Source organism: Hyperoodon ampullatus, assembly GCF_949752795.1.
Source record: "Hyperoodon ampullatus genome assembly, chromosome: 10".
Classification (NCBI taxonomy): domain Eukaryota; kingdom Metazoa; phylum Chordata; class Mammalia; order Artiodactyla; family Ziphiidae; genus Hyperoodon; species Hyperoodon ampullatus.
In genome coordinates, this window is record NC_136923.1 from 80,675,330 (window position 1) to 80,703,214 (window position 27,885).

General features: G+C 42.5%; 1 protein-coding gene across 2 annotated transcripts in view; it reads right to left on the bottom strand.

Moving 5' to 3' along the window:
• The window catches only part of PKHD1 (PKHD1 ciliary IPT domain containing fibrocystin/polyductin), a gene marked incomplete at both ends in the record, with an annotated part of 432,913 nt that overhangs the window by 327,343 nt on the left and 77,685 nt on the right, over positions 1-27,885 (bottom strand). For both annotated transcript variants that reach the window (XM_079712827.1, XM_079712826.1), the window contains one exon: positions 22,572-22,722. In XM_079712827.1, the coding sequence (XP_079568953.1) occupies positions 22,572-22,722 (151 nt within the window). The remainder of the gene's footprint in view (positions 1-22,571; positions 22,723-27,885) is intronic.

Here is a 27,885-nt window from a genome sequence, read left to right on the forward strand (position 1 = left end):
ACCTGCAGTCTGAACAGCAAAGGAAGGGCAGGATGGGTCAGTACGGTCGTGGCCATTTGGCGAGGAGCACACACCTTCCTGCTATTTCAATACTACCTCCGGTGGAAGTGTTATTTCTAAAAAGCAAAATCACTGAGGGTTATGCTAATGATCCAGAAGCATCCAGAAAACATTTGATTCTGCTGCCTAGAGTCAGTCAAAAAGGCAGGAAAGCCTTTGCTCTGTTCTAGAAGATAACATCCAAAATAAACAAGGCTCGGTATTTTAAGGGCAATGGTTTGGTTGCCCGGAAAATTAACTCCTACATTATCCCTCATTCCCCTAGAAAAATAGAAGATGAGGAGTCTGGTCCAGGGATGAAATTTGGAAGTGTCATTTATTCAACAAATAGTGGGGCAGCACCTACTAATGCCAGGCACAGTGCTGGGTGCTTGAACTCCCTGCTCCCCAGGACACGTCATCTAACAGAAGACGGGTATCACAGCAGGTATCAGGTACAGCGGTGGGTACAGGGGATGTCAGGGCACCACAAGAAAGCACCAGCCACAGGACCAGAAAGCCCTCCGGGGATGGGGCAATGCATGTGCACAGCACAGTCCCAGACTCAGTGGCTTCCTCACTCACTCAGATCCCCCGCATTTGGGGAGGACTTTCAATTGACCTGAATTTGGAAAATATCAAAATAAAAACCAAACCAACTAACTTCAGGGCTGAAGGCACAAGGCTTGGAGGAATGACAATTACAACAACGATGATGGTAAACACTAATTGAACATTCATCAGACACGGAGCACTGCACTAAGACCTGCGCTGTCATAACCCTATTTGAACCTCACAACCACCATCTGAGGCATCTATCTTATCAGTCCCATTTACAGATGGGAAAACTGAGACTTGCAGAGGCTAAGAAGGATGCCCAAGGACAAAACACTGGGAAGTGATGGGGCCAGGGCTCACTGCTCTGTTTCCAGACACAGGCACCTGTGCCCTAAAGAACAATCTAGGGCAATATAAAAACTGTCTCAATAATAGTAAAGTTTTCAGAAATCTGAAATTATGGGAAAAACATAACCCCGGGAACAGAAAGAGTTCCACCAATCAAAAGTTGTAACCAATCACTTTTCTCCCCTCATGGAGGAGAAGTTCTTTTTCTTTAGCCCTTTTTTCCTGAACATGTGGACTTTCAGTATTTCTGACTCTGCAGAAGACCCTCGGGTCCCCAAATCTCAGCGATCATTTATCTTATCAGTTAAAGAAAGAAAAAAGGTTTTCGAGGTAGCAACACGCATTCATATTCCAACTTCACCACTTACTCACTGAGTTACCTTGGCAGTCATGTAATTTCCTTGAAGTTCAGTCCCTCAATCATAAAATGGAGATTCTCCAAGAGCCATTACAATTATATATAATAATATATGGTTAACAAATATATATGAAGACACATATGTGCCTGACACATAACAGGTGCTTACTTCTTGCTTTTCTCATACTTTTCCTTAAACAAAAACAAAGAGAAGATATATTTCTTAAGTTCAGTTGTTGCATCACCATTTATGGCAAAAAAAAAAAAAAAACCCAAAGTAGAATCAACTTTCTTGGATGATGAAAATGTTCTATACCTTGATTTTGAGTGTGGGATTCATAGTATATACATATGTCAATGAACCATACACTTAAGATCTGTGCATTTTGTTCTATGTAATTTATTTGTCAATAAGAGACAAATTCTTGACAAATAAACTTTAATTTTAAATTTAGTATTTCAAATATATTAATTCTATGAGCAAGCCAAATTATACAGCATACATTTTATGGTGCCAAGCTAGAACCTGTTAAAAGCCAAAAAAATACACACTACATATTTTTCAGCTAGCCCTAAAATTTTATTCCTCTGCCTTGCCCCTGCTTTAATCAATCTTGTGGAAATTTACAGGAACTACCAATTCATTGCTCTATTCTGCAAGCGCCACGTTATTGCTAACCACCACCTCCATACACCAACGGAATCCACACTGATACAGGACCTGTAAGAGGTGAGTAGTGCTTTAGTACTTTCAGAGGGTTTTCACATCTGTAGATTCATTTAAATTTCAAACTCTTTTCAGGAAGATGCTGTGAAGCACTAGTGCCATCATGTACATGAGGTCAATGATGGCTCCGAGAAATCGAGCCATGAATCCGGGGCCTCTTAGTAAGATGGTCTTGGCAGAGACTAGAAACTACATCTTCCAGCATCAAGACTCATCTCTTTCCATTACTCTGAGGAAAGGATGGGAAAACAAGTCCTCCAACCTGTGCCAGCTAAAGATGACCCCGCCCAGTACTGGCTAGTGAGAACCAATATCGTAAGGCCAGGAAGTCACATCATTAAACTCCTCTGGCCTTAGAAAAGGATGGATTCTGCCTAAAGCATATTCCTCCACTCTTTCCAGAGTTGCTTTTGGGGACCAATATTTTTATATCCAACATGATTCTTCTCAAAGGAGAGCATTAATGCCACGGATCCAGCCCAGTCTTCAGGCCTTTGGCCCTGGAACCATCTTACCTTCTACAAACACTCTATGGGGGAAGAAAAAAACTAAAATTTTCCAGGTCAAATAAAAAGAAAAAATTCATAATTAAAGCCATGGTCTTTTAGACCAAAAAACTCAGTTCTCCCTTCTTTTCTTTTCTCCCTGCAAAATGTATTTCAAGACTAAAAGAGCCAATTAAAAATTCTACTATCATGAAGAAGAATTTTGTGGATGCAGCAGTACTGAGCAAAAGCAATTATATTCCTGCCTTTCCAAAAATGTATAAAACCTACGCCTACAGGTGTGTGTGTGTGTGTGTGTGTGTGTGTGTGTGTAGGAAGGCAAGAGTGTTATTACAGAATTGAATTCACATGTCTACCACAAATCAATTAGTAATACCATATTATAATGATATATTTTCCATTATCTAGAGGAATTTCATTTTATTTGTTTTGTACCTTTTACACTTGAATTGTTATTATTTCACAGACAAAGTGGGGGGCTAATTAAGGCCTTTAATTTCACCTCTCCAAGACATTTTTTTAAAAGGCTTAACAATCCGAGTTTCCCTGGTGGCGCAGTGGTTGAGAGTCCGCCTGCCGATGCAGGGGACGTGGGTTCGTGCCCCGGTCCAGGAGGATCCCACGTGCCGTGGAGCGGCTGGGCCCGTGAGCCATGGCCGCTGAGCCTGCGCGTCCAGAGCCTGTGCTCCGCAAGGGGAGAGGCCACAGCAGTGAGAGGCCCGCGTACCGCAAAAAAAAAAAAAAAAAGGCTTAACAATCCCAATCAGACCATTAGAAAAGTTCAAGAGAAAAACGAAGGATCTATGGCTACATCTGTTAAATTCTCCAGAATAGCTCAAGGCCTGTGTTAATTTAAAGAAAATGGGAGAAGGAAGGGAGAGAGAGAGAGTGAGGAAGAAAGAAAATAAAGAGAGCAAGAAAAAGAGGGAGGAAGAAAGGAAAGAAAGAGAGAAGGAGGAAGGGAGGGAACGAGGGAAAGAGGGAAAGAAAGGAGAGAAAAGGAAGGAAAGCAAAGGGAACAAGCCATCTCACTTATCCATCCACGCATCTCGCAGCTGCTTTTATTGTTATTTATTTATTTCCTCCCCTTTGGAGCCAGATCCTTTTTTCTCATTTACTCCGACAGAGACTGTCCTCCTGGATTGACCTTTTATTCTTTCCTTTTCCTTCACCCCTCAGGGCTATTGCCCTCGTGCCAGTAACTAGATAACACACTCTATCAAAGATTTTTTTAAAAACTCATTGGGCAGGCACTAGGGCTGTTAGTGGCATCAATCGTGGGCTGACACAGGCCGGGGTCAACCATTTATCTCTGCGTGTAGCCTGTGGTTACCGGGCAGCCATCTTGACTTGCAGATGTCACCTTCCCAGCCTGATAACATCTGCTTCTGAGTCGTTTTCTTCCGTTGTTTGGCCTGTTTCTTTGTTTTATTCCACTGGACATCTTTTCATACAACATCTAGGTAGGAATGAGTGAAGCTCCTCACTTTTTTCAGAGGCTTTTCAAATTCCAGAGCCAGGGAAACAGTTATGGGCTGGGAAAAGAATCTGGCTTTCCGGGCCAAATTTTTCAAAATAAAACTGAAACACTTTTGTTCCTTAGGAAATTCAGCCATGCCCTTGAAGTTAAACTAAACTCACAGAGTGTTGCTCTAATTCCACTAGACATGAAATTTTAGTAAAAGATTTCTTTCAACTCAAATCTATTTTCCATGCTACTCCATACTTTTCTTGTCTTGTCTTCTCCTCACTGCCCCGGACCCATACCATTTGCTATCGTTTTGGTAACTTATTCAGCAGGCAGCATCATAGTGAAAAGAAAGTTTCACATGAGGCAGACTGCATTTCTAAATCCCAGCTCCAACATTTTAGCCATGGGGCCTTGGACAAGTCTCTCAACCTTCAGAAGGATCCATTTCCTGATCTATAAAGTGGAGCTAATAATGTCTACTCATAGTGCTGTGAAAATAATGCACACAAAATAGTCACATGCCTTATGCCCGTCACATATAAAAGCTCAATATACATGAGCTACTATTTATTGCCTTAAAGTTAATAAATAGTCACTTAGCTGCTCAGGCAATGGAATTTGGTGGGTACCAAGCATGGCTCAGCCCATACACGAAAATCATCATCACCATCTATTTTCCTACCATTATAACCATTTATTTGTCTCCAAGAATTCTGTTATAAAATGCAAACATACCTGGAGAGTTTTGGATTTTATGAACTTAAACCTTAAATAGGAGTTGAAGTTGATTAAGAAAGGCAGACAGAAATTTTTTTTAAAAAAGAAAAAAGAAGAGATGCTCAAAGGGGAAACTTTATATATAGATATAATTTTTAATCTAAACGCCCTTATGTTCCTATAAAATCGAATAAATGTGAAACGTAGTCATCCTTTTCACAGCATTTTGTACTCTGTCTGAAATACTAAACTACGAGAGATTCCCACGTTAAAACTTACCTTCATCCTCAAAATTCCCACTAGCAGATTCCCCTTTCAAAATTAACCCATATAAAATACTCTTCCATTCAAACTTAAAAAACAAAAGTAAGTAAGTTGATAGCTGTTGAAGGTGGAAGATGGGTACATGGAGTTTATTATGTTATTGTCTCCACTTTAGCATATTTGAAACTGTCCATTTAAAAAGTTAAAGAGGGCTTCCCTGGTGGCGCAGTGGTTAAGAATCCGCCTGCCAATGCAGGAGACATGGGTTCCAGCCCTGGTCCGGGAAGATTCCACATGCCGCGGAGCAACTAAGCCCATGCGCCACACTACTGAGCCCGTGTGCCACAACCACTGAAGCCGCGTACCTAGAGCCCATGCTCCACAACAAGAGAAGCCACCGCAATGAGAAGCCTGCGCACCACAACAAAGAGTAGCCCCCACTCGCTGCAACCAGAGAAAACCCCGCATGCAGCAATGAAGACCTAACGCAGCCAAAACTTTTAAAAATAAATTAAATAAATAAATTTTTTAAATAAATAAAAAGTTAAAGAAAAAAATGGGCCCCAATAAATATATTACCTTATATAGGCCAACTGCACTGCTCTTCCCAATTGTACCATTGAAGTGTGTGATACACAGTAAATAATACGGTCAGTTTTCCACGGTGCTGATACTGAAAGGGATGGTTTCTTAGGATGGAACAAAGAAGTCTTAAAAATTGTCATTAAAAAGTCATAAAATTTATGGATAGGTATATAGTCATAGACGTGAATATATCGCCCTCACGCACTGCCGACATTGAACCTATGACCCTTCCAAGTTTATTCATCCAACATACAGAACATGTCTTTTAATTACTTCACCAAACTACCATACGTCTACACTCAGTGCCTGTAGACACTGAACTCAGGAGTGGGCGTCTCTAAACCCTCCAGCTTGAAGGTTATGAGGTGGAGGAGCCGGGGAAGCATTAACGGCTCATGACATCCCTGGCCAATATTCCCTTGGCCAGGATCAAAGCAACTGGATGCTGAAATTGTAGAGAATCTTTTTTGGTCTCTTTTTATTATCTCTTTTTACATTTTCTGCTCTAAGCAGGTATCCTTTTTGCAGTAAGATGAAAAGGTGTTTTGTCTTGTTTTGTTTTGTATACTAAAGCTCTTAAATGGAGAGTCCAAAACAGTAGAAGAGAGAAGCTGGAATTACCGGGCAATATGATACTGGCAGGTGCCTAAAAATTATGACACTTGTGTGTCTCCTACAACAGCACCCTCATCCCTAACTTTACAAGACACATTGACTCATTTCCCAGAAAATTTAAAAAAGGAAAATTAAGCTGAATATTCTGGAACTACGGACCTAGTCTCCAATTACTTCACTAATATAATACAGCAAAGGAACTTACGAGGTTCTCTCTGTACTGCAAAGATTAGTAATTTCTACGAAATATTGCTCACATTATCAAGACTTAATGAAACAGTTCAGAAAGATATTGTGAAAATCACCTGTCAAGCAGATCTCTATTTCTGCAACCCTCAGGAAAACCCAGCTGGCAAATGGCCAAACTATTATGTTTGTGGAGGCCAGATGCCTTCCTCTGTAAATGGAAGGCCTTTCTGAGTAAATCACCCTTTGTACAACTTATTTCTTTGGTAAGAGTATGACGCTTCTGTCTTTCCCAATGTCTCCAGTCTCAATAACAGTTTCTAAAAGCTTCACAATGCAAGTTTTCAGACCTGATTTCCATCTGCTGACCATCAGCTTTAATGATGTTCACTCATGTATTCATCCAACAAAACTTTATTCCTATAGAGTTCCTAGAGTTCCTACAGTTATGAATATCAAGGCTCAGACTGCAAATTGCTACCCCACCGGCATAAATGAGCACACATCCACACACGGGCACGTCCACTGAAATCACTGGCAGAGCAGAAGGGTAGAGGAAGCAGAAAAGCTCACTGGAAGGACCTAGAACACAAGTGGTAGGACAGTACCCACAAGAAGGCAGGGGCTGAAGGGGCTGTGGTGGGTGAGGGAGCACAGCTAGACCCATGCCCCTAGCTGAGGTTGAAGCTCGGGAGGTACATTTTCATATACTTGTACTTTCTCCACTACCCAGAGATCTACTTCCACAAATTTATATTGTAACTTCACATACTTATTTTGGAATTGTTTATAAAAGAGAACAGGTTTCCTTTCTTCTTCTATGAAAGCTTTTTTCCAAAGAAAATTATTAATTTAGTAATATTGTTAGATGACTATTCTATTGTTATTAAAATTACTATTTTAATAAAAATACAGGCTCCGGAATTCTTCTGTCTTTGAGTCCCTGCTCTGCCACTTACCTGCTGTGGGTTCTGAAACAAGCTACTGAACCTCTCTGAGCCTTTATGGACCTGTAAATTGGAGATGATAGGGACTTCCCTGGTGGTCCAGTGGTTAAGACTCTGCACTCTCAATGCAAGGGGAATGGGTTCGATCCCTGGTTGGGGAACTAAGATGTCGCATGCTGCATGGCGAGGCCAAAAAAAAAAAAAAAAATTGGAAATAATAATAGTAATCACGTCAGAGCTCTATTCTGAGGGTTGAACGGGAAGTTCAAGTAAAGGGCTTCACTCAGTCCCCAAGAAGAAGTCACTATTCAGCCAACGTTACGTCCTTCCCTTAGTAATAGCAGTATTTCTTTCCAGGAAGATACAGAATATACTTCCCTAGATAGTATCATATCTACTACTGAAATACCCTATTATGTTTTTCCTTCCATTTTCCTCAGTCTTCCCAAAACAGCAAATATACACTTGGTTGTTCCATTTTAATGTTTGAAAACCATAGATTTATCCAGATGAAGTGATGAATTCTGTGAGCAGAAGGGATTCAGCAAAGGAATGAAGAATCACCTTCTGAGGCTATGGCCCCTGGATTGGAGGGGGTACAACGTGAAGATGGATTTAAATGCTGGAATGGCTCTGCAAGAGAACTACACAATCTCCTTTTCAAGAAGCTACCAGTACAGGACAGTTTTATAACAATTTTACCGAGCTGAGGAACTGGGAATTGTTCCCCATGCGTTTTCTAGGCCCCCTCAAGGCCTGGGCGCTGAAGGCTTCAATCAATGTGAGGCTAGAGGATGTGAGCTGTAGCCCAGATTTCATACCACATAGCAGACTGAGGCTTTCTTCCAGGAGTCTTTTCCATTGTTAACATGTAAGAAACATTATTGAATTCCTATCTCAAATGTGCAGAAGGCTCACACAAAGAGAGAAGCAAGCCTGTCCTCTCCCTGCACTCTTCTAGCTCTGGATTAAGAAGGTACAACTTTCAGGGCTGCTGGGACAAGGGTCCCAATTCAAACCTTCAGTCTCTGCCCCCATTAAAATTTAAAACCAGATTCAACCCATCATAGAGTGGCACCAGAGGATTGCAATTTTATCCAGCATGATTTTTATTAGCCCTGCAATTTCTTAATGGGCTCCCCCGAGGGCTGGCTGGTAGAATCCTGCACTACCTGCCCAGATTTGCTACAGGCAGCTTAATAAACATGGCATCTGTCCTGTGACAATTGTCATAACCTCTGACCAGTGTGCAGAAGACAGAGCTAAAGGTTAGCAAAACCACCATTCAGGTGGCAGGGTGGGGATGCTGCTGGAAATTGTCATCTGAAGAAAACTACTGCTCCCTGGGTCTGCGGCTCCTCCAGCCCGGCCAGCGTTCCCAGGAGCCAAGCTGGCAGCTCGCTGCCTCCTGCAATCAGCATGTTTTACACATCTCATCAGTGTCACCACTCCTGACATCTCATTATGCACCAGAGGTGGAAGTGGACAGGTATGGAACACCCGAACTTTTCCTTTTCTTATTATTTCTGCAGCTCACCATGAAGCTGGGAGTTAATTAAGTCCTGTGGGACAATCAGTGTCTTTTTTGCTAGGTTAAATTATATTATATACAGATGCAAAAAAGAGAAGAAAAAAATAATCCCTCAACTCTTTCCTGGTTAATAGAATACGTTAGAAATATGATGATTCCAAACTAGAAGGTGAAGTCGAAGGCTCCTTAGCATACAACGTTTCTAATGAAGTCATATGATGAATCCACCAGGGATCTCCTTCCTTAAGGATCTCAAAGCACTTTCAAAAACACTTTTAAAGAACTCCTTGCCTCAACTCTGAGAGAAAGTTGACTGGTGGGATGATAGTCAATCCTATAGTATAGGTAGGAAAATTCCCTCAATCAGACTGGAGGAGAAAATTTCCTTTGGATTTGTAAAATCCTAGACTGAGAAGAAACCTTCAGAGGTGACACAGGATCAGAGAATGTGAGGATGGGACCTTTCCTGAAAATGATCTAGTCCAAAATTTCCCAAAATGTTCACCAGGCAGCCAATGGGTATTGCATGGAAGCAAGAAATAAGTAAGATTCTTGTGAGCAGAGAGGTCTGGGAAAAGCTGAGTTCAACAGAATGAAACTACCTTCCCCTTAATGTGGACCTCGTGAGTGAGTCTGCAGCATTTCCCAAACTTACTTGACCCCAAACCTTTTTTTCTAATGGGCCATTCTTTGTTACTAATTGTCCACAGAACCCACCTTGGAAGATGCTGCATTGGTCCCATTGCTCATTACAGATGAAGAAACTGAGGTTCTCCCAGGGACTTGCCCAGAATCACACAGGTAGGTGATACCCAAGCTGGGAGGTAGGACCCAGGTCATCCACTCTCAGACCGACCGCTGTTCCACACTGCCTCTCTGTAACTCACAGCACAGAATCACCTGTGCTTTCCTGACCCTCAACGAGACGTGGGGTGTCTCTCCATATTACCTGCAGCACACCCATCCTCAACGCTCTCTCAGCTGCAGCTTTCTGATGCCTCCTTTCCTGGGCTCCTGCCCCAGCCCTGCCCTGCATCCACTTGCATCTGAGCTGTCAGTACTAACCTGGCGTCAGGCCACACTTCAGCCAGCGGTTCTGACTCTGATACCAGCCCTAAGGGATATTTCATGAGACAAAGTGGCAGCTATGAAATTTACAAAGCCTCAAACAGCCCTACATTTTCTCCTGGATTAAATCCACACTCCTTGGTTTGACACTCAAGACGGCTTATGTTTCCCAACTTTTGTTTCCAGTGACTCCCTTCCCCATTAATTCCTTTCAAACTTTACACTCCAGCCAAATACAATTACTTATATAAAAACCATGTTTTCCCACTTCTGGGACTCTGTAACACTCGTCTCTTCATTAGTATACATCTTCTCCTTATCTCCCCTTATCCTTCAAATCCTCATAAATTTAGGCCCAGATAAAATGACACACCTTCCAGGGAATTTGTAGGTAATGATTTTTCCATCCAGAAGATTTCTTGGCCTTCACTGATTTTCCATAGTAAAATATGAATACCTTTATTATCCCATTTATTACATTTTGCTTATACTACAGTTATTGGGGTTTTTATATCTCCCCTATTGAAGAGAACATTCCACACGGTACGGGTTATTCATCTGTAGAATTAACCCAACCCTTTCAAAGTTTACCGAATTATTTTATCCAAGCCCTTCATAGTTTCAAAGTCTTCTGTCATCTTTCAGAACAACCATCTGACCATCCTGTACAGGGACTAATACAATGGCTGGCACCCTGGGACTTCCCTGGCAGTCCAGTGGTTAAGACTCCATGCTTCCACTGCAGGGGGCACAGGTTTGATCCCTGGTCAGGGAACTAAGATTCCGCATGCTGCGCGGCGTGGCCAAAAAAAAAGAAAAGGCTGGCACCCTGAGAGTGATCTGTAAATGATATTTGACAAGGGTTGAGGACAATAATCTTATTTTCCCAGTGTAAAAGTAACTTGCCCTCTCTGCTGGCCATATTGCTGTATTTGCTCGCTGTCTTAGTAAAGTCATCATGTGGTGTCCAATGCATACTCATTGGTGTCAAGCAGAAACAGAACAAAATATATTTGCTTCTGCTTGGCCATGCATACTTTTCCCCTCTGGGAAGTAAAGAAGTTAAATGGCAGTGCTTTCAAGTGACTGGTACTGGAGCCATGAGCCCAACAGTCCAGGCCCTTGCTTTTGACATTAATTCATGGAGGGGCCTTGGTCAGTTGACTCTGTCTACTCCACCCCATGTATATATAGGTATTCATTACACAGGGACGCTGGGAGGATTAATTAATATTTGCCAAGCATTTGGGAAGACCCATTATGAGAAACAAACACTATAACAGACCATTTCTTTCCCTAGATTGCTCTTTTCTTTGTTGTTAGAAGAAGGTTAGAACTGAATGATGAGCCATCCCCTTTGGGAGCTGGTACATCATAAAAATGACTACTGTCATTTTGAATCAGGAAGATGCACATCACAAAAGAAACACATAACTGGTTTTGAGGTCCTGCGGGCTACTGAAGGTATGTGTGCTTTATGGAGTTGTTATGCTTTCTCATTTGCTTGTTTATTTGTTTGTTTCTTAAAGCAAACACTCTACGGAATTCTAAGGGAGGTTTACCAAACTCTTTGTTTCCTTTTCACTTAGCCAAATCCCTTATTGGCACCTTGTTCTCACCCCCATCAACATTCCATGCAAGAGCAATGCCTTAGATTATCACAAAGGACCAGTGAGGAGAATCAGAGGAAGAGGCCTTAGTTTAGAGCCATAAAGACAAAAGTGAAGCCATTATGGTCAAGTGTTGGCTGACCTTCCAATGTCTGTTCCCAGTTTCCCTTCATCAGTAGCCCTAAGATTTTCCTTCTAGGCATCACTGCTGTCATATTCTCACCCAGGTGCTGGGGGCTGGGATTGACTCTGTTCCAAGGTCTGCAATAACTGGCCAAAAACAGCCAGCAAATCCTATCACCCTGAGCACAAGGCAGTATGGTCACGTACAATGACTCAGTTTGGACCAATGTGTCATGAAGAGACATTTGTTGAGGGCTTTTGGAAAAAAAACTTCCTCCTTCTGAAACCATGCCCATAAAAGACCCCTTTATTCACAAGTAATGTAGATAGGGGAGCAAGTAGCCCTGGGCACTACTGGCAACCATCTTTTGCCCACAGAGGAGGCAGCCTTAGGTTGAATCTGACCCCACAGAAGGCAGGGCAGAGACATGGAAGAGCTATCTCATGAGTGAGTACAGAACTACTGAGTCAGGCCATGCCTATGACTCCTGACTGAGCTTTTCTGTCCCATGAGCCATTCTGTGAGTCACTTTATTAAGTCTACTTGAGTCGTGTTCTTTTTCCCTTGTGATTGAAATCTTCATAACAAGATTTTTAAAAATAAAATTTAAAGAAAGAAACGAAAGCGCATAAGCATAATGGAAAAACACCTATACATAGATTCCACAGGGCTATGGATATGGATATAGACTACAGTATAAATATATGCTCTGTTGGAACAAACTTTCTTTGTACATAATGTTCCAGAGTGATTCTTAGGAGGAAATAAACAGAGATTCAGCACAGGTAGAGATACCAGAAATAGCCACATCTCCCTCCCAACTCCCACAACTTGCAACAACACTGCAAAAGATGATTAATTTCTCGGCACTAGAAAATTCCACAGAGGATCTTCAGGGCATCAGGGTGAGAATGGAAGCACACCACCAATGAAGGGGGAGGAAAGTGGGAATCCAGAGTCTGGTAAGGAGACTGGCTTTACCCTGCTAACTCCCATCAGGCCATAAGTTCTGCCTAATGGTCCCATCTCATAGTCCAGCTTGTCGTCCCTGCCACCAAGAACATAAACCAGGACATCATTCCATGTGGAATCACAGAGAAGAATTAAAGGCATCATGTGGAATGCAGTGAATCAGCCACCAGGCTAAAGGTTAGATGGGGTCATTAGTCTATAGCTAGGACTGGCTAGATGATGTGCAGTAACAAACAACCCCAAATCCTCATGGGCACAACACAAAGTCCACTACAAATGTTGGCAAGTCTCCAGGATGGAATAGCTGTCCTCTATAAGTTGACACCACACTCTGGACCATTTAATCATCATGGCAAAGGAAAAGAGAGGGCTGGAGAGTCAAGCCCAAGACATGAAGTGTTTCTACCCACACGCTAAGCAAGTGACATGGCCCATCACACTTCAAAAAGGGGTGGGAGTGTGCCAAGCTTCCTAGGGCTCAAAACAGATGAGAACTGGATAGTGGAGGAGACTACCACAGAGGGAACTAACTGCAGAGCTGCTGTACGTTCTTAGTTAAAAGGTACAGTTCTGGAAAATCAGTTAAATATCCATTCATCTTGGGAGGTGACTAGCACTTAATTGTTAGGCACTTAGGCTTAACGACCAGCTCAACCCTGCTTCCAAAAGCATCTCCCTCCAAAGGCACACACCCCTGAAGACAAACACTGAATAAAAGAGGTGGTTTAAAGGGAAGAAAAGGAAGAAGGGGGAGAAAAGAAGAAAAAGGAAAAGAGGAGAGGGGAAGAAAGTGAGGGGAGGGGAAGGGAAGGGAAGGGAAAAGGAAGGAGAAGGGAGAAAAGAAAGAAAAAGAAAAGGAAAGAAGAAAAACCAAAAAGAGAAGAAAGGAAAGGAGAGAAAACAAAAGTGAAAAAGTGTTTGGGGATTTCAGTAATACAAGAAACAAAATCAATTAGGGAATAGAAAGTAGTTTCAAATTAGCCTCTAACTAGCTATACACATTATAAAGAAAATGTAAAATTTGTTGCATCACTGTATTGCACCAATTTCCTAGGAGAATCTCCTTAAACAGAAAGTAGGGATTAAATGAAGCAGTGGGGATTTGCTTTTTTAACAGCCAAATATCAGGGGCGTGAAAGCTAGTTTGTAGTCAGTAGAAGAATGAATAGAGTGAGAGACCTGCAGAGACTTGGTCTTGTCAAATCAAGTAACATCCTGGAAGACTCCAGCTTGAATCAAAGCACCTTTAACGTAAGAAACCATCCCTAGCGCCAATGATAGTGAGGTAGTGAGTATGCGCACAAGGAAAGGGCTGGCCGCCCACCGCGATACTTACCTTCATCCCTCCTTTCCCTTCCTACTTGTGATCTGTATCAGCTGCCTACATTTACTCACCACTCACTTATTCCTTAACCCCTCAAAATCTGGTTTTCCTCCCCAACAATGCTGTCCTGCAGCCTCAAGCATCACTAAGGACCTTCTGATCACATGACCTTTTGATGTGCCTCATCACCCCTTCCTTCAATCTCTCCCCTCCCCTGGCTTCCACGACACTGCAGCAAGAGTTTTCAAAGATACTTTTAGCAACAGAAACCTGCTTTCAAATGAGATCTTGCTTGGAACTCCTACTGACTACCATAGCTTTATAGTAGACTTGAAATCGGGCAGAGTAAGTCATCAAAGTTTGTTCTTCTTTTTAAAGGTAGATTTGGCTATTCATTACATTTCCATAGAAATTTTTAATCGGCCTGGAAACTGCTACCAAAAAATAAAGTTGGGTTGTTTTATCGGAATTGCATTGTCTCTAAATATTAACTTAGGACTGATTTCTCAACAGCATTGAAAACTCCAATAATGGATCTCTTATTAATGTTTCCTCTGATTTGGATTCATTAAGCTTTTTGGATCTATGGGATTGTATTTTTCATCAAATTTGAAAAAATTTGGGCCATTATCTCATTAAATATTTTCCTATCCCCCCTACGTCCTCTTCCATTTCCATACCTCCTACCTACATAAGCAACCCTGAGCCCCAGCCTCCGATGGCTCCCCCAGGGAGACTGCTTCTCTCGGCCTGAGGTCTCTTTCCCTGAAATAGTGTTCCCAGACAGAAAGCGGCTCTCCTTGTGTGTTTCCTTCTCTCAAGGATCACAGCCTTGTGCCGTCTGTTATCCAAAGCCTGAAATATATCCAACTAGTTTCACAGTTGTGTACAGCAGGAGGGTAAGTCTAAAATCTTCACTCTCTCGTGGCCAAAACCAGAAGTCTGTCCATTCACATTTAAGAGCAACGCAGTAAAAATCAAAGTGGACGATCTGTATAAGCGGGATGTCATGAGGCTTCCAAATGTCCAAACCTGTGGGTCTTTACTCTGGTTTAACTGCTCCAGAAAAGCATCTTTTAGTCTCCTTTCTGGAAAGAACAGAACATGAATTGCCAGGATGCTGGAGCTGGGGGCAAAGGACAGAATTTCATGCGGGGTCGGGGGAGGTTGACCTCTCTTCAAAGAGTAACCAGGGGCTTCCCTGGTGGCGCAGTGGTTGAGAATCTGCCTGCTAATGCAGGGGACACAGGTTCGAGCCCTGGTCTGGGAAGATCCCACATGCCGCGGAGCAACTAGGCCCATGAGCCACAACGACTGAACCTGTGCGTCTGGAGCCTGTGCTCCGCAACAAGAGAGGCCGCGATAGTGAGAGGCCTGAGCACCGTGATGAAGAGTAGCCCCCGCTTGCCACAGCTAGAGAAAGCCCTCACACAGAAACGAAGACCCAACACAGCCCAAAATTAATTAATTAATTAATTAATAAAAAAAAAAGAGTATCCAGATCTTCCAATCATCTTCGAGATTCTCCATCCCCTCCTCCCCTGTGCTTGATATCAGGCACCTAATTAATACAATCTGTCCATAACTTATGCCCCTGCTTCCTGGAGGAAGGAGTAGGAAAGAGATGTCTGCTTGGGTTCACCAATAGCAAGGTCCTGGGCTCTAGACACTCTTTATCGAAGATTTCAAGCAACCCCTTCCTGCCTCATGACTGTTTCCTGGTACCTAAATGTCTCTAAATCCAAAGCTCTTCTAGGGCCCAGTAGAGCAAACTGTCTTGCTTTTTATCTAAATGTCCCTTTGCAGGAACTTAATTTTGGCTTTCCTCCTCCCCATGAAGTCATCCGCATTCTCCCATATACTTTCCATCTTCACATAATGCTGTGCATGTGCTACAAAAATCTCATTTTATCAAAAAGGGAGGTTTATGCCTCTGTTTCTTGTCCTCCTTTTATTATATCTACTTGAAACAGGAGGTTCCTGCCTCAGTTTGGTTAAGAGTTCATTGTTAACTACGTTAAGCTTCACAGCCATATTTTCACCCATTTTTACTCCGGTTTTGCTATTTTCAGGTTCTTTGTTCATTACTGTTTCTTGTTTCTCATATCACCTTCATCCTTGGATTCATTTTATGGTTTGCCAGAGCACGTGATTTTTCAGAGAGTGCACAGGGGTGATAAACGTTCTGAATTTTGTATAGCGTACATGTCTTTATTTTGTTTCTGTTCCAGATAGTATTTGATGGGGTATAGGAGTCTAGGTTTAAAATCATCTTCCAGATAACTTTAATAGCACTGTTTCCAACTTCTTTTTCCACTGATGTGGCAGATCAGATGTTCAGAGAAACCTCTTCAGGTTGTCACAACCGAAATTGCTAGGTGAAACATCTGGATAAATGCAGGGAAAGTAAAGGGATTCCTTCGAGGCAGAAATGAGGAGAATGCTGTTTTCCCTGCCCTTTTCTCCCTTCTTTCCCTGAGTCTGTCTGGAGTTTCAGAGTTGCCTTGGGTTTGGCCAAGTTTAACAAAGACCCTAATACTCACAAAGGAACATACCCATCTCCTGTCCCCAAGCAAATAATCCCCTTTTTGCTTTGTGAGCTGCTCTTAAGACTTTGTCTTGAGAGCCACAGAGCCACCACTCCGAGTACACAGGGACAGAGGAAAAGAAAGGGAGAGGGGAAAGGAAGGGAAATGGCCCTAGTAGTTCTCCCAAGCAGTCCTTTCTTCAGTTACCTTGATACCTGCCCTATATGACTCTCAAGTTTGGAATTTCCCCTGGAGCTCCATTGAAAAGTATAGCTGACTCTTTCTATTCATTTTCTCTAAACTGGCTTTGCACTGTGTTTATTCTGCTGTGATTTCTCTACCCATCCAACTCAATCCACTCTTTATCCTTCAGAAATCCCTCAAAACCTCTGGCTGCCTTATGGCACCTTATTGTGTTTTCTAGCACTCTTAAATTTTTGCTTTTTCTAATATCTTTTCTCTTGTTTCATGTATCACGGCGATACACAGTAGGTGTAATCAATGTCTTCTGAAGAAGAGACAAATGTACCTCTGCTAAAATGGAAAGATGACCATGAAGCATTCACTCATTCATAAATCCATTCATCCATTCAATAATTTTTAACAGGATCTGCTGTGTATTAGGCATAGTTCTAAGCTTTGGGAAACAGCAGTGACAAAACAAAATTCTTCTTTTCAAGGAGCTGATACCCTAGAGTGTCAATAGGTTTTTTAAAAATACAAGTTGAAGAACAATATTAATGACGCAATAACATCTTTGTGTGCAAATGAGTGTATGTACACCAGTGTGTGTGAGTGTGTGTGTGTGTCTCCTTTCAGATAGAATCTTCAGGGGATATGGAATTGGAGAAGCAACATGTGAGAAGGCTTCTTTTAACTGCCTTTATTTGTATTTCTATATTGTTCATTTGTACAACTGATTCAGGCTCTGTTCTAGGCAGTTGGGATACACCAGCAAACAAAGCAGGTAAACATTTCTGCCTTCCTGGAGATCATGTTCTAGCAAGAAAAGTCAGATGCAAAACAATAAACATAATAAATTAGTATCTTACATAATATATTAGCAGGTGATAAGGACTATGGAAAAAATAAAACAGACTAAGGAAAATTGTAGGTATGATATATGGAGTGAGCAGCACTGGGTTGTAACTTTAAATAGCGTGGTAAAAGTAGACTTCATTGAGGAAGTAACATTTCAGCAAAAAGTTAAAACAGAGGGTTGTACTTGAAAAGGGATGAAGAAAGATGCTCAACATTGCTAATTATTAGAGAAACGCAAATCAAAACTACAATGAGGTATCACCTCACACCAGTCAGAATGGCTATCATCAAAAAGTCTACAAATAATAAATGCTGAAGAGGGTAAGGAGAATGGAGGAACACTTCTACACTGTTGGTGGGAATGTAAATTGGTGCAGCCACTATGGAGAACAGTATGGAGGTTCCTTAAAAACTAAAAATAGTAGAGTTGCCATATGATCCAGTGACCCCACTCCTAGGCATATATCTGGAAAAGATGAAACTCGAATTTGAAAAGACACATGCACCCCAACGTTCACAGCAGCACTATTCACAATAGCCAAGACATGGAAGCAACCTAAATGTCCGTCGACAAATACCACTTATATGTGGAATCTAAAAAATAACACGAATGAACTTGTTTACAAAACAGAAACAGACTCACAGACATAGAAAACAAACTTGAAGGGGGGAGAGAGAAGGACAAATTAGGAGTTTGGGATTCGCAGATACACACTACTATATATAAAATAGATAAATAACAAGGATTTACGGGGAACTATATTATCTTATAATAACCTATAATGGAAAAGAATCTGAAAATATATATATACATATATATATATATGTGTGTGTGTATAACCAAATCACTTTGCTGTACACCTGAAACTAACACAATATTGTAAATCAACTATACTTCAATTCAAAAAAGAAAAAGAGACAGTGTTTTAAGCAGAAGACAGTATTTTAAGGAGGAGACAGTATTTAAGCAGAAGGAAGGGCAGATGCAAAGTTTCAGGGTGGAAGTGAGCCTGGCATGTTCCAGGAACAGCAGGGAGCCGCTGGGCCTGGACAGACCAGGTACAGGGGACAGAAACAAGAGGTGAAGCCAAAGAGGAGTTGGAGGTGGGAAGCTGTTGCAGAGAATGGCCCTTTAGATAAGTGTAAGGACTTGCTTTCATTGAGAGAGAATTTGGGAGCCACGGAAAGGTTTTGAGAGGAGTGTAATTACCTGACATATTTGGAAAGGGTCACTGGGGCTCCATTAGAATAGACTGAAAGGGGAGGCAGAGGGAGAGGCAGGGAGACCAGCTCTGTAATCACCAGTAGATGATGGCGGAGGTGACAGCCGTAGACTTGCTACAAAGCAGACGGATGAAAGGTACAGACAACAGAATTTCCTGATGGGTCTGACATGGGATTCGGAAGATCAAGGATGCCTCCACGGCCTGAGCAACTGAAAAGCTGCCATCAACTCAGTTCAGGACTATGGTGGGGGGAAGACGCGCTAGGGGAGAGCAGCAGTGGAGATCAGGAGTTCAACTCAGAACCTGTTAGACTTGAGATGCCATTTCGGTATCCAAGTGAAGATGCCAGGAGGCAATGAAGTTTGGGATTCGAAAGTTCAGGAAAGAGTTCTGGGCTGGAGATTACAATTCTGGAATCAAGAGCATGGATATAGATATAGATATATAGATAGATATCTATATCTATAGATATAGATATAGATAGATATAGATATATAGATATATTTCAAACATCTGAAAAGACCATTGGGAAAACTGACCGATAATTTTCCCACCTCCCACAATGAATTTTCAATCTCTCTGAACACTTTGCTGAACACAAGCTATTGGGTGCTGACTATTGCAAGTGCCCCCTCCCCTCCACTCCCTCTGCCACTTCCCTCCTTCGATTACCTCTCACCCATCTCCCCTCGGTTTCCCAGGGCGTCCCACACCCAGCTACCAGACCAATGTGACTAAAGCACGCCTGGGATCTTGCCGTCACTCCTTGAGGACTACTTGTCACCTGAGGAATTAAAGGACACAACGCTGAACCTGCCATCACAATCTCATCCTAGCCCATCCTTCCAAACCTACGACTCACTAGTCCCCTAGTGAGCATACACCATGCTCTTCACACTATTCCTGTGGGTTCTTGCCTCAGTGCCTTGTGCATCCTGGTTTCACCACCAAAAATACCTTTTCTCTGCATCCCCGCCTGCCTGAACCCTGCCCACCCTTCCTGGCATAATACAAATGCTACCTACTTACCTTCAGTTGACTGCCCCATCTGAAGGTAACCTTCCCCACCTCTGACCCTCCACTCTAGGGTTGGGGGAAGAGCATGGCATGGGCAACAGTTCCCAAAGTGAGGGCAGCAGGACAGATACCAGCCCCCAAAGAAATTCTGGGAATAAAGGGCTCTGTGGACAAACAAGTTCAGGTAATACTCCACACTACAGCCCTCTCCTAGAATTTTACATTATATATTCACATACTGAATGCTCTCAATAAACATATATATATATATGTTTTATATATAAATATATATATATTTAATCCAACTTTCATAAATGTATTTGAGTTTGGAACCCTTTTATCCCAGAATACTTATTAACATTCCATGGAACTAGTGTTCCAAGGTTCTCACATAGTACTTGGACCTAGAGACCAGAACTCTAGTCCTGATAAAGCATCTGGCAGTGTTGGTTCTTTCCAGGCCCAGAAAAGGCAATTGTGTACCTAAGGTCCCCAGACTTCCCAACATCTATAGGACAACCATACATCCCAGGACTGGAGTTTCCTAGGCACTGATATTAGCCTAGTAGGTTTAGACACATGCCCCTCTGGTTCCTAAAGATTAATTGGCTTATTTCCTCCACAGTGACTTATGGCTGCATGGGTTATGATGTCAAATTACAGCTGTGTGATTTATCAGGTCACCTCTCTTTATGGACCTCAGTTAACTCATCCCTTGCTGCGTCACTGGTCGGATGGTGTCCAACATTACATCCAACTGTGATGAACTGACTCTTCATGTCCTTCTTTGAACCTCACCTACCTCCATATATGACCTGTCTTCCCTACTGTCCCCTAAAGAGGGGTCTCTTTCCACATTTTTTTTTCTCTTTCATAGTAGAGGACCTTGAACGTGATTGGAACTCAATAAATACAAGCTGTATAAACATTTAAAGATGACAGACATTTAAGGCCCCTCAAAAACTCAAAATTAGTCTTTGAGATGATGGGAAATTCAATGAAATCTAAGAAGTGAAATGATCTGGTCAAAGCAGCAAGCACTATGGAGAAATGATCCTGTATCATTTTCTAGCACTGAGACTAGCAAATGAGCATGGACAAGAACAACCAACATTGGACATTTACTGTGTGTGAGGTGCAGTTCACAGCGGCTCACATGCTAGAATCCTCATACCAATCCTATTTGGGGGGGTGGGGTACCATTATTCTCCCCACTTTACAGATGAGAAAATTGATGCACAGAGGGGCTAAGTTGCCTGAAGTCCCCCAGGGAGCAACTGATGTATTCCATTCCCAGCAGTCCATCTCAAAGCCCCTAACCCCTGTGCTACCTGCCTCTCCCTCCCTGTCACCGGCATTTGCTCAGAGGTGCGCCCTAACAACCCAGCTTATTATTCCCCAGGTGGAGACTGAAGCCCGGAAAGACTTAAAGAATGCTCAGTGTCCCACAGCTAGCCTTCAGCCCACAGCTCTCTTTCTACAGTTCGATGCTAATTCAGCAGCCTCGCTCACTACAGTAAACCTTTGAGACATCACTGCCAGCCAACTGCTGAGAAGGGGCACGGGCATGAAGAGGAGGCTGTGACTAGGGGACCATAGTGCTGCAGATAAAGAATTAAAGCTATCAATACACTGAAAGGAAGAGGTGAATTTGGCAGGGCGGGGACACAATGAAGGAAGAAGCAACAGCCCTGTGCAACAACCTGAAGGTTTGGGAAAGGGGTGTGAAAAGCCTGGGAGGTAGCAGGATGGACAGGGAGAGCCCGGGGGAGAGGGGGTGGAAAGGCAGACAGGGAACAGCTTAGAAAGGACAGAAAAATCACGTTACTTGTAACCGCATGTTTTTTCAGCACTAGCCCAGAAGTTATAGAAAAGCAGCCCTCGCGAACCCAGGAGGTACAGTTTGGGATTGCAAAGGTTTCATTGGAGCAGCATTCATGAGAGTATCTCCGATCGCGTGTGGCACTTAATAGGCACTCAATAAACGTTTATTCCAATAAAAGAGACAAAAGGGGGAGATCTGAGGATCGCTTTCATAAAGAGAAAGACACCTAAGGGAGTAGGTGCTCAATAAATATTATTTTTTATCTGTGTACCATGAGAAGCCTGGAGAATTGTAAAAGATTATCCGATACGTTTCCAAAGAGCCCTTTGCCTCTGATTTCAATTTTCGAAAATTCCCTGGGAGGCTGTGGAATCTCCCACAAGGGACTTGTAAGGACACATTCTTACAAAACCCACTTGGAGGGGTGGCTAAGATGATCTAAAAATGGATGGGTGAGGTAGGGAGGCTGGACCAGATGACCCCACAGACTTTTTCCCTATTCGGTCCTAATTTCCACGGCATCCCCTCAGAAGTAGAAGTTTCCACTCTGCTCTACATGGCACAGAGATGAACGGGATGGACCAGGAGACACTGCCATCCCACCAACTGAGGATGGCTGAGTGATTTGGAAACCTTCCAGAAGGGCCTGGTTACACTGTAGGCCATTTATTTCATGGAGAAATAAACCACTGAGAGCTTCTTTCAAACATGCTCATGGAAAGCAGGACAATATGCTGAGATTATCTGTTCAGAATTTGCTTTAAAAGAGCCCAGGCAGCACTCATTTATTTTTGAGAAAATATATGATTAACCATAGTTAACTATGAATTCAGATGCTGTGCATTAGACCAGCTCCTCAAAGTTTGAGAGCATTTAATATTATATATCGCTGCCATTTGGGCTAAATTGTTTTTTTAATGTACACAATATTACAAATTTAATTTGAGCTGTTTGAATCAGTCTGTAAAAAAGATTTGATTATACCTGAGTGTTCTGGCCCCAGCTTTTCTGTATCTCAGTAATCTTGGCGGTAATTGGCTGATTAGGCGTCTCACACTCCATCTTTGCCTCAGTTTCCATGGTAATGGTACAGGAGCTATTATAGATGAGAACTTCATCTCTTTCCACTTTAGGGCTGAAACGAGAGGAGAGGTTAAATGGGGTGTCATCAATCTTAATGAAATGCAATTATTTTTACTCTTATTAATCATTGCAAGCCATTAGCTTGTGGCAACTACAGGCCACCATTTGTCAAATTTTGCAAATTTCTGTAATTTTGTTTCCATTCTTTTATTGTTTATTTGTTTTCCCTTTATCTGCACACCCTGCAATGAAAATGCACATGGTAAATATCTTTCACTGAGGCCTTTCTCTTTTCCAGCTCTATCAGGAACATTAGCAAAAGCTTCTCCAAACCCAACCAAAGAAGCAATGCACAGATAATACTTCCAGTTCCAAAAATGGAAGCAAATGTTGGGAAAAAATTTTTTTTTTCTTTTCCCCTTCCCTCTTCCTGTTCTTACACTTAGTGATGGGGGAGTGAATTGCCTGAATCCCCCCAGGGCAGATGGAGAAATTGGAAAACCCACACAACTGGCTAACTGGTCCCTAATTCCAACTGTGAAAAAATGAGCTCATTTAGGCTTTCAATTCCCTCTCCCCAGCTGATGGCAATGAGGCTCTGTTAGCAGTGGAACATTAACTTAGTAAATTAATTAAACTTACTTAACCGCCTAGACTAAGGAGATTCGATATATGTGCCAGTTATACTACCAGCCGCTTGCTTTAAAAGTCCTCTTGCTTTAAGGAGAGAAACCAGACTGGATTTAAAATGAAAAACTGCAGTGTAGCATTACAGAAAGTCTAAAAAAATGTGGTCCAGAGGAGAGGAGAGCATAGAGTTTGCAGGGTATGACCCCCAACAGGTGTGATATTTACTCAAGAATAATCCTGGCTTTAGTCATTGTTGCAACTAGCTCCAAGATTATTAGTTATAATAATACATGATGTAAAAAAAAAAAAAAAAAGGCTTCCCTGGTGGCGCAGTGTTTGAGGGTCCGCCTGCTGATGCAGGGGACGCGGGTTCGTGCCCTGGTCCGGGAGGATCCCGCATGCCACGGAGCGGCTGGGCCCGTGAGCTGAGCCTGCGCGTCCGGAGCCTGTGCTCCGCAGCGGGAGGGGCCACAACGGTCACAACGGTGAGAGGCCCGTGTACCGCAAAAAAAAAAAAAAAAAAAAAAAAGCATGATGTTTTACACTTTTTAACAGTTTCATATGTATGATCTCATTTCAGCCGGTAAATTAGGTAGAGGCATAAGAAATGTAACTCAAAGAGATTGGGGATTTGCAGAAAGTCAAACACAAAAATAAGGCAACTCCGAGATGAGAATCCAAGGGGTCCCATCTCCTAGAGCAGTACTCCCAAGTTCTGAGATGCTGATGGGACATCACCACGAAGTTGGCATATCCCACGGGAAGACCAGGATTGGTGATGAAAAGGGCAAAAGGTCACTGCTTGAGAAACTATAACTCATGTCCAACTAGAACATCTTTTTTCAAATCAATGTCGAAATGGTTTCTCCCACACTTTGTTAGAAATAATGAGCAGGATAACTATCACATCTACTTCATCTCCTCGTCTTCATGCTAAAACATTCCCAGCTCCATATCCACCCAAGACATGACTTCCATACTCACTGTCTTCTAGACCTACTGTAGATTGGCAATATGTTAATATTGTGCAGCCCAGTTTGGCTGACCATTGAGGCTGTGGTCTCCCTTTATCGAAGCCCTCCCCACCATGGCACCTAATATTGTGTTCGTTTTGTAGCCCCTAAGCTTAAATTAAGATGGTGGTGAACTCAAAGTCTCAGAGCCACAATTACCTGAGAATTTCACCATGCTGCATTTGTTCAGTCGATTTTCTGAGAAGCATTATAATGCAAAAGTGAGGCTTGAAAGCCAACCAGCTAGATTCGAATCCCCGAGCAGATATTTACCATCCATCTGACATTGTTGAAGACATGACTCTCTAAGCTTTGTTTTCCACGTTTATAAAAATGAAGTTACTAATCATAAAGACCCCCTTTTAAAGAGGTGTTTGGGGGATGGAACAAAATGAAGCCTACAAAAGGACCTGTCCAGAATCTGGTGCAAGGAAGTGTCCAATAAAGTCAGTTCTTGTTATAGTTTTAGGTGGTAGTGACATAGGTGGTATTACTGTTGAAATGTCAATGTGGGAATTTACATTCATTGTTGTTACAGGTCGTCTCACTGATGTGGACCCATTGCTCAAATACATTTTGAATCTGAGCCTGTAATGTAGCTACACATCCATTTAGCTGAGCCATCGTCCAGGGGTAGACAAAGCCACAGGATAAACAAAGCATCTGCTCCTGGAGTGACAGTTGCATGCAAAGATTCAGAAAAGCAAAGCAAAGTAATTTAACTTTCAAATTAAATGTAATATTTAGATAACTATGGAAATATGATGAAGTAGAATGAAAAATTCACATGGACTTTTCAAATAAAACACCTGACTTCAAAGCAACTTGATTCTGTGATAGGGTACCTTGGGCTTTGCAGCTAGAACCTTTCTTTTGCTACTGGGGGGCAGGGGGTAGGAGGGTTGCTAGAATAGTTTAAGAAGCTCTCCATCACCATTGTCATCATAAATCTCTTATAAAGCCATCAAAAAGGAAATGAAGTTGGTTTTCCACACCATCTCGTTCCTTGTGAATTGGTTCCCAGATTGCTACTCCCATTTCTGAAGGCTCACAAGCCATCTGATTAATAATTCATTCTGGAATTTTGTCAGGGATAATGTAAACTTAGTTATCTACCTTTTCAGAATTCCCTTTTTTTGCTTCTTAGGCAAGGGAAAGAATATTTGCCTGTCATCTCTCTCTGTTCTGTGCTCCCCTCTCATGTTCATTTCCAACTGTGGATCTTCACTCATATAAGCAGGTTTTTATACTCACCATATGATGATCTGGGATACTGACTTGAACTCAAGGGAAGGAGTGACCTTTACAACCTTTCTTGATCATGGGCTTCCACCTCCTAACAAGACTTCTGCCCTTTCTAGGTTCTTCGTCAGCAAAGGTTAGAGTAAAATGAGGTAAGTCACCCTGCCCTCTTTTCATCTGCCTGTAGCAACGCCCGCCAGTTCACAGTGGATTGTTCCATTTCGCTAGTGACTCAAGCAACACAATATATATCACCTGCCATTGGAAGGTCACTCCAGCTGACCGAGTCCTGAACAAATTAAACAAAGCCTGTTTCTTCAGCAAGTCCTCTAACAGCTAGTGCCCCAGTAGAAGACCCTGCTGATATCTGTCGATGCTGTAACAAGGGTCACTGTGGCTTTCCAGACCGTTCCCGGAGGAGACAGTCTGTTCCCTGCAGTCGTAGGCACACGACAGAAGAAGCAGATGTCACAGTGGGGCCACTGATCTTCCCAGGAAAGACTAATGACCATGGTACAGAAGGTCCTTCCCACCTCTGTGATGTCAGGCATAGGCCTGGCCACCATGGCATCCCTGACTCTGCCTTGCATTGTCCTGTGTTTCCAGGCTGCTTCCCACCCTGTGTGCCCTGCTTCCCGATAAAAGAAGAAAGTGAAAACAAATCATGTTCTTTTTGCTCTGAAAGAGTTAAAACTCTTTTCTGCTGGCTTAGACTTTTTCACAACCTTTAGCTCATATTTCTTTTCTTTTTTGACCCTGATTATATGACTAGAAATTTTTTCATTAAAAAGCCATCATCGGGCTTCCCTGGTGGCACAGGGGTTGAGAGTCCGCCTGCCGATGCAGGGGACACGGGTTCATGCCCCGGTCCGGGAAGATCCCACATGCTGCGGAGCGGCTGGGCCCGTGAGCCATGGCTGCTGAGCCTGCGCATCCGGAGCCTGTGCTCCGCAGTGGGAGAGGCCACAACAGTGAGAGGCCCGTGTACTGCAAAAAAAAAAAAAAAAAAAGCCATCATCAAGATGAGCAGAGACACCAGGATGTCAAAACTGGACTAACATTTGCAAAATTTCAAAGTTTCTTAATATTACTATGTCATGTTTTCTTCCACAACCGTCCTACAAATTAAGGAGCACAGTTGGCCAGATTTAACTATAGACATATATGTACATAGAGAAATACACAGATATAGATGACATGGATGTGCATGCACACGCGCATGCACACAAATATTTATTTTGAGGGAATGTGGTAAGAATATTTGGTCCAAATGGTGGCAGAGAGAGCTCTAGAACCTAAGTTTCCTGAGTCCCAATCTATTGCTCTTTCAGTCGGTCCAATCAGATCCAAAAGTAAGCAGATATTCTCCTTGGAGGCACTCTCTATGGCAGGCAGTAAAAACACATGCCGTCATTCTGTCTCCCTCACTTAGCCTGAAATTGCTTCCTATGTCTCAAATCTCCTGGACCCGCACAGCCCGGCCAAGGCTCTGTTACTGATGCCGACAATACAGCATCATGCTGAGTACACTGTGAGTCAGAAGCCTTGGGTTCCAGTCCTGATACTGCCGGGGCTTGACTGTGTGACTTTAGAAAGATACTTAGTCTGTTCTTAGAAAAGAATCCAAACTCCTAACTATGGCCTTTGAGGCCTTAATACCTCCCCGAGCTCTTCTCGAGCCACTTTCCCTCCTTCTTACCCTACTCCTGCCCTTCTGACCTCTGACAGTTCATGAAACTTGATGGGTCCTCTGCACTTGCTGCCCCCACTGCCTGACTCTCCATAATGACACTTGTCCTTAGCTCAGCTTAAAAGGCACTTCTTCAGAGAAACCTCCTCTGAGCCGATCCAGTGATCCCACACCTGGGCATATATCTAGATAAAACTATAATTCAAAAAGATACATGCACTCCAGGGGGGGTGGGGGTGGTGGGAAGAATTGGGAGATTGGGATTGACATATATACACTAATATGTATAAAATGGATAACTAATAAGAACCTGCTGTATAAAAAAATAAATTAAATAAAATTCAAAAAAAATGTAAAAAAATATAAAAATAAATAAATGAGTATCTTTCTCTTGGGGGAAAAAAAAAAGATACATGCACTCCAATGTTCATTGCAGCACTATTTACAATAGCCAAGATATGGAAGCAACCTAAATGTCCATTGACAGATGAATGGATAAAGATGTGAGATATATACACATACACACACACACACACACACACACACACACACACACACACACACAGTGGAATATTACTCAGCCATAAAAAAGAATGAAATAATGCCATTTGTAGCAACATAGATGGACCTAGAGATTATC